The sequence below is a fragment of the Microtus ochrogaster genome, chromosome 18 (assembly GCF_000317375.1).
Source record: "Microtus ochrogaster isolate Prairie Vole_2 chromosome 18, MicOch1.0, whole genome shotgun sequence".
NCBI classification, from domain to species: domain Eukaryota; kingdom Metazoa; phylum Chordata; class Mammalia; order Rodentia; family Cricetidae; genus Microtus; species Microtus ochrogaster.
Window position 1 is genome coordinate 12777582 of NC_022020.1, and position 8166 is coordinate 12785747.

At 37.9% G+C, this 8166-nt stretch overlaps 1 protein-coding gene across 1 annotated transcript in view; it reads right to left on the bottom strand.

Annotated features, from left to right (window-relative positions):
* Ccdc178 (coiled-coil domain containing 178) overlaps positions 1 to 8166 on the bottom strand; it is a 356179-nt gene that overhangs the window by 304552 nt on the left and 43461 nt on the right. The window contains exon 8 of the mRNA XM_013349379.2: positions 6508 to 6728. Coding sequence (XP_013204833.1) covers positions 6508 to 6728 — 221 coding nt within the window. The remainder of the gene's footprint in view (positions 1 to 6507; positions 6729 to 8166) is intronic.

An 8166-nucleotide genomic window follows, 5' to 3' on the forward strand; every position in this document is an offset into this window, starting at 1 on the left:
AATCTCTCTCCTTTTTAATAGACTGGGTATTTAAAATGATATTGCAATGATAAGTTGTTTATAGGCTAAATAATATCTGACTACGCTGTCATCAAATCTAGGATCCAGTATGAGGTGCAAATTAGTTAAAATTTTGGTAGATTTATTTTTATTATTTTCTCCTTGGACCTTTGGACAATGTCTATATATGCTGTTTTGTTGCCATGAGACTGCCTTATTAGGTTTTTCTAATTGATATTATTGAGTTATACATTTTTTTCTGCTCTCCTTCCTCTCCTCTCCGCTTCTACCATCTCCCATCGGCTCCATGCTCCCAATTTACTCAGGAAATCTTGTCTTTTTTTACTTCCTATGTAAATTAGATCCATGTACATCTCTCTTAGGGTCCTTGTTGTTGTCCAGGTTCTTTGAGATTGTGATTTGTAGGCTGGTTTTCTTTGCTTTATGTTTAAAAACCACTTATGATGGAGTACATATGATAATTTTCTTTCTGGGTCTGAGTTACCTCACTCAATATAATGTTTTCTAGCTCCATCCTACAAGTTTTAAGATGCCATTATTTTTTTCTGCTATGTAGTACTCCACAGACTGAGAGAAACAATTAATAAATGGGACCTCCTGAAACTGAAAAGCTTCTGTAAAGCAAAGGACATGATCAACAAGACAAAACGACAGTCTACAGAATAGGAAAAGACCTTCACTAACTCCACATCAGAGAGAAATCTGATCTCCAAAATATACAAAGAACTCAAGAAATTGGTCATCAAAATAAGAAATAACCAATGAAAAAATGTGGGTGCTCTTGCTTTAGAGGCATTAATGTTCAGGATTGAGACTTCATCATGATGAGTTGTTCCTGCTATGAGAATAAGGTGTCCTTCTCCATCTCTTCTAAATGATTTTAGTTTGAAGTCTATTTTGTCCAATATTATGATAATTATATCCACTTGTTTCTTAGGTCCAGTTGATTGGGAAATTGTTTCCCAACCCTTTACTCTGAGGTAATGTCTGTCTTTGAGGTTGAAGTGTGTTTCTTGTAAACAGCAAAAGGCTGAATCCTGCTTTCGTATCCATCTCTTAGCCTGTGTCTTTTTATAGGTGAATTGAGGCCATTGATATTAAGAGGTATTAATGAGCAGTGACTGCTATTTCTGTTATTTTTGAAAGTACTGTTTGTGTGTTTCCCTTCTTTAGGGTTTGCTGGTGTAAGGTTATCTGTTGCCTGTGTTTTTGTGGGTACAATTAGCTTTGTTGGTTGGTGTTTTCCTTCTAGTATTTTCTGTAGGGCTAGATTTGTGGATATGTATTATTTTAATTTGTCATGGAATATCTTGTTTTCTCCATCAATGGTGATTGAAAGCTTTGCTGGCTATAGTAGTCTGGGCTTGCTACCGTGGTTTCTTGTTGTCTGCAGCACATCTGTCTTTCAGGGATTTCATTGAGAAGTCAGGTGTAATTCTGATAGGTCTGTCTTCATATGTTACTCAACCTTTTTCTTTTGTAGCTCTTAATATTCTTTCTTTTTCTTTATTCTGTATGTATTCAATTTTGATTATTGTATGGAAAGGGGACTTTTTTTTTTTGGTCCAGTGTATTTGGTGTTCTGTCAGCTTCTTGTACTTTCTTAGGGATATTCTTCTTTCAGTTATGAAAGTTTTCTTCCATGATTTTGTTGAATGTATTTTCTGTGCCTTTGAGTTCTTGCTTTTCTTCTATCCCTATTATTCTTATATTTGGCCTTTACATAGTGTTCCAGATTTCCTGGATATTTTGTATTAAGAACTTGTTGGATTTAATGTTTTCTTTGACTCATGAGTCTATAGTATAGTATCTACAACACCTGAGATTCTCTCTTCCATTTCTTGTATTCTGTTGGTCATGCCTGCCTCTGTAGTTCCTGTTTGTTTATCCAGATTTTCCATATCCAGAATTCCCTCAGTTTGTGTTTTCTTTATTGCCCCTATTTCAATCTTCAAGCCTTGAACTATTTGAACTGTTTCTTTCACCTGTTTGATTGTTTTTTATTGGTTTTCTTGTGTTTCTTTGAGAAATTTATTGTTTTCTTCCAATTTTTTGTTTGCCTTTTCCTCTATTTCTTTAAGAGAATTTTTCATTTCTGCTTTAAAGGCCTCCATCATCCTCATAAAGTTACACTGAAATCGTTTTCTTCTACTTCTTCTGAGTTAGGATGATCATGTCTTCCCATTGGTTGACCACAGGGTTCTGGTGTTACCATGTTGCTTTTTAGGTTGTTAGATAAATCCTTGCATTGACGACTACCCATCTCTTTCTTCCATTGGTGCTGGTAGTGTCTTTCTCTCTTAGTCTAATCCTTGCAGTAGGCAGTCTGTGTCTTTGATAACTGTTCTTGGTCTGCTCTGTACTGTTACTCTCTGTGTCGCAGGGAAGCACTGAGGTCTCTTGGCCTGCTCTCTTGACTTGCTCTCTTGGTCCACTCTGTGCAGTCACAGCTTGTGTTTCAAAGTTCCTCTCTTGGTGCTCTCTGTGTAGTTACTGCTTGTGTTTCAACGTTCCTCTGAGTTTGTGGGGCTAAGTGGGTGGGAGGGACAGGAGGTTTTGTGGGTGGAGTGGGACTTGTAACTTTCAGGGTTCAGTGGATGGGATAGGGGTGTTAGAGTAACCTTAACCTACCTGCAGGAAACTCATCCTCTGGCTTGCTAGAGAAGCGGAAAACCCCAATCTCTAGGCTCTCCTAATAAAACGGGGCAAAAGCCCAGGCCCCTCCCCCACCTGCCTTGATCAGGAGGGTAATCACTCACCTCTTGGTCCTCTCTGCGTAGTATCAGGCTGTGTTTTAGAGTTCCACTGAGGTTGCGGGGGGATAGGAGGGTTTGGGGCTGAAGTGGGACTTGTAGCTTGTAGGGTCCGAAGGATAGGATGGGGATATTGGAGCCTCCTACCTCTTAATACTCTCTGTGTAGTGGCTAGCTTGTTGCAGAGTTCTGCTGAGTTTGTGGTGCCCGGGAAGGGATGGGAGGCTTAGGGGGCACATTGGGACATATAGCTTTCACAGTCTGATGGATAGGATGGGGGTTTTGGTGCAGCCTACCTTATAGTACTCTCTGTCAATCTGGAGCTTTCTTTTTCCATGCAAATATATACAGCTAGAAATTTCCTTAAGGATGTTATTTTCATGGCATTATGTGCATTATGGTAGGCTCTATATTGATCCTTTTTATCTAATTCAGGTATACACTAAGCATATGGATATGGATCCTTATAAAGTTTTGCGTACAAAGAATGCAAGGCCACAATGTTTATAACAATTATGTAAGATCTGAATACTTAGAGTAGGGATTTAAATCCATGATGAAGTTCTATTCCAGAGGCTACACTCTGAAAAGCTCTTCTGCCTGTTGCTTACATCTCTGTGTGCTTCTGTTTCTCTCTGAGGAGGTATTTGGTACCAGCAGTGCTCATAATTCTGTTTTTCATTCCTGAATTTTGTCAGTTATGCTCATTTCATAAATGGAAGATGTGTTTTCTTTTTCAAATTACCACTTTTCTTTTGCTGTGTCACTGTGGGTTTTCTTACCATGGCTGCATGATATATGTAATCCTGCCTAGCAGTGCCTCAAATGCATTCTGGGAATTTTTTTCCTTGGTGCTGTGCAGTCAGAATGCAGACTCATCACAGTTCCTGGCTCCCTTTGTAGAAACTGAGAGGGACATACTTACTTTCCCCCTAGAATGACAGAAGTGGCAAGCTGAGTTAAAGACAGTTGATGAAGCTCTGGTTAAATAATTCAACATAAGGTAGAAATGACAGATTCCCATCCTTCCACAAAGGTGGCTATGTTACTCAGGATTCTTTAGGAAATGGTCCAACAGAAGATACGGAAGACCACAAAGATGGATTTAGATTAAAGAAATAACACATGGGCTACAGAAGTCCAAAATGTACATCACAGGTTGCTCAAGGGAAATGAGCAGTTAAAATACTTATGCTCCAGAATTCTGTTTTACTCAATGGAGATCAAGCCTGATGCTGTCCAGAACTTGAATTGATTGATTGGATGGTGAAAGATAATGTGTTTCACTGAGAATCTTCTAAGTTAAAAGTTTTTCTTGCCTAAGCCAAAGGCTTTTAATAAACCCTCCCATGCTGATGCAGAGCAGTCACAGTGTATCTGACAGGATCTACACACCAAGTCCTCTGTTGTCTTGGTCTGTTGCAGTGAGCTCCTCCTGAGTCTACTCTTCCAGCTGTCTGACAACACTGTTTGAGCATCCCACAGTAATCGCAATGGCCAATGACAGAGAAAAATATTAACGTGTCAAATAGACACTGGTTTAAACAAACACAGACAATAGCTAAGACAAGACTGGTGAGCAATCCTGCACCATGTTATTCAGGATTGAGACAAGGTCAAATAGAATTGCTGGAACAAGGCTGGATTCACTTTTCTTTCAACTGGAGTCCCAATCTCCTTGTGGCTTTCAGTTCAGTGTCTTTTCTTCTGGATGCATACCAGAGACTGCCTCCTGTGATAAACTGCAGTCACCATATTTAGGTAGCAGGGAAGCTTAGTTTCTGAGGCTTTCTGTTGATGTAAAGAAACATCATGACCAAAGCATGTTGGGGAAGAAAGGGCTTGTTTGGCTTATACTTCCATATTGTTGTTTGTTATTGAAGGCTATCAGTATAGGGACTAATACAGGGCATGCACCCGGAGGCGAGAGCTGATACAGACTGCTGCTTACTGACTTGCTCCCAATGGCTTGCTCAGCCTTCTTTCTTATAGAACCTAAAACCACCAGCACAGTGATGACACCACTCACCATGGGCTGGATCCTGCCCATTAATCACTAATTTTTGGTTGTGAGCCTAGCCTTTAACAGCTGAGCCATCTCTCCAGCCCAAAAATATGTAGCCCAGGCTGGCCTCGAACTTGTGATCCTCCTGCCTCTGCCTCCTTCAGCAAATCCTACCGGCGTGCGCCACCACAACCGGCTAATCACTAATTAAGAAAATGTATTACAGCTTAATCTCATGGAGGCATTTTCTCAGTTGAGATTTCTTCCTTTCAGATAACTCTAGCTTGTGTCAAGTTGACATAAAACTAGCCAGCCTACTTAGAAATGGCGAGAGTTTTTTTTTTTTTTAATGAGTTAGTCTCTGTTAAAGAGCTTTCTTAGAATTCCAACCAGTAAATCCAACCTTCTTCCCAGTGGAAGTAAAATCAGACCAGTAATGGAGAAGTCACTGCCTGATACATTGATTTTCAAATTGTAGAAGATAATTAGGAGGGAGCAGTATTCTCCAGGGTGGAAAAATGAGCCTGCAGCATAACCACTGTTCCAGAAAAGTTGTCAGAGGAACTTTGGAGAACATTGGAGCGTTAGCTAGTGAATCAGAACGTGGACCTCACCTACTACCCAATAAAGGCTAGGCATACAGCTGAGGAAAGTTCACATGTGCACTCAAAGGAAAGCATTGGTGTGAAATTATTGTGTGTAGCCAAACTGCACTTTTATCAATAAATATTAGGAAAAAAACCCAGATGGCGAAGAGAGAGAAAAAGGGAGAACATTAAATAATAAATTTGTTTGATATCTATGTGATGGAATACATAACTAAACTAAACTAAATTTATATCTGTGATGTTTGATAACATGAAAACAATGTAAGGGGTGGGGGAGATGGTCCAGTGGCAAAGAGTAATTACTGTTTCTGCATAGAAGCCTGGTTTGGTCCCAAGGACCATATGCAGTGGCTCACAACTGCCTGTACCTCTGGAGAGCTGACACTCCGTTTTAGCCACCACACACACTTCAATGCACATGGTATACCTACAGATTACCAGACATATATATGCACATAACTAAACATAAAAGTTCAAAGATAAAACAGTTACCTTAAAAGGGGAGATTAAGAAACTTTCATAGCCAATGTATGATAGTATTTTATAATTCAAGATATGTAACATAATTTTTAAACATTAGTTACATTTTCCTCATGAAGTAGATGAAATTAATATTAGTATTTTGGTGACGGAATAAAGAGGATGATGCTGTGTATTAAACATGGGAAACATTCAAGGGCTTTTAAATTTACTTTATAATGATTTAACACTAATATGAGGTAAATTTATTACTTGTGGAACAGTTGCCAACAGTTATCTTTCTGTAAAAGTATTTCACAATGTGATTGAGGTCATTTAAGCTCTTGAAGCCCCATTACATTTATAATTTTATCAATGATTAAATTACTGATATGTTTTACTTACTTTCTCACTCAGTTCAAACAATGGTTTAAAAATAAAAAAGGTTTTTTGAAACACTTTAATTTAATGAATCAAACAAATATTATTAATCATACTAGGTTTATCGATAAGTAGCTAAGATGTTTAAATGAATATCAATAAATTATAACTGAGAAGGTTATTAGAGAATTAAATACCAGGTCAACCTTAGAAGACACATTAAGTTCTTAGAGTTGAAATACTTTGGAGTAACCAAGAGAGTATACACACATTCCGTTACCTCAAACTTTTTGTGATAGCGGTCCCTCAGAGCTTCTACTTCCTGCTTCCGTTTCGACTCCAGCAGGGGGGCATGGTGAGTCATGTAGTCAATGTCCTTCTGGATCTTGGCATTGGCTTGTTCCAGCATCTTCTTCTGCTTCTCCAGATGCTCCAGCACTTGGGCTGTGTCTTCAATATGGCTGTTCAGCTCTGCGATATCTTTGGAAAAGTGCTCGTGTTCTGGAGGCAGATGATGAGAGCAACACAAAGTTCAGAGGTGGCAGTACACAGTCCAGAAAGTAATGCTTATTTATGCGCAGGCTCCACTTGAGCTTTAGAAATTATTCATCTGTGAATTTTATTTAAATATTTAATTGTAAAACATATTGTTTCTTTAGCTCATCACCAAAAGGATTAAAGCATGCTTTATTAACAATTCATAATTATTTATAATTTATAATTAATAATTTATAATCTTTAATATAAATCCAATTTATTACAATCAGCAAAATGATCATTATATGATATGGAATTCCCCTTGGGATGCTATAAATACCATTAGTGAATAAAGAAGAACTTTGGGCCTATTACAGCACAGAGTAGGGCAAGGCAGGAGTTTCAAGCAGATAGAGGACGAGAAAGAAGGCAAAGTCAGAGAGAAGCCAGGTAGCCTCCACTGGGTACAGATGCCTCCAACCCTGGCATCAAGCAAGGCCCATAGGCAGAAAATAGCAATGGAAAAATCTCTAAATTTAAAAAAAAAGATAAACACCAACCGTTTCAATAAAAATGTTTGAAATTTTAGATATTGAAATCACTCCTAATTACTTATATATCTAGTATGAATTTAGACAATTACAAACAAATTAGCTAAGAGGGCTCCTGCATTCCTCCCATTACAATTTCTGAATTCAAAAGCCATTTTGCATTGTTGGAATAAAAACTAAATTGATTTTTTAAATAATTTAAAATGAAATTTTCTCCTGAAGTTTGTTGATAACTTTGTATAGGATTGTGCCTTCAATTCATGAGTTAGGTCTGTATTTTTTAGCATTTATACTGATTCCCCCTGACTTTGTTGTATAGTTTTAAGTGTTTTCTTAATCAGTTGTGGTCTCTGTTCTCTCTCTCTCTCTCTCTCTCTCTCTCTCTCTCTCTCTCTCTCTCTCTTTCTGTCTCTCTTGTTTTCTGAACATTTTCAATTACATTTATAAAAACAGTGCTTGCCTGCTCTTCCAAAGGTCATGAGTTCAATTCCCAGCAACCACATGATGGCTCACAACCATCTGTAATGAGGTCTGGTGCCCTCTTCTGGCCTGCAGACATACATTCAGACAAAATATTGTATACATAATAAATAAATAAATATTTTAAAAAAAAACAGTGCTAACCTTTATACCCACGCATATTTCATGTTGAAGCCTTTCTAAGTACTGAGTCAAGGTCTTTCTCTTAATGTCTAGAGACATATTTTGTTTTATTTTTTGTTTATGTACTGATACTCCTCTTTCTATAAACATTCACAGTTAGTTAAATATAAATCTCAAACTTATGTTATGAATATTTTCATTATCAATAACCAGAGCCACAAGCTGGATATGGATAATTAGGAGAAAAAGGAGAGGAAGAGGAGGAAGTGGGATAAGGAAGAAAAAGAGGAAAACGAGGAGGAGGAGGA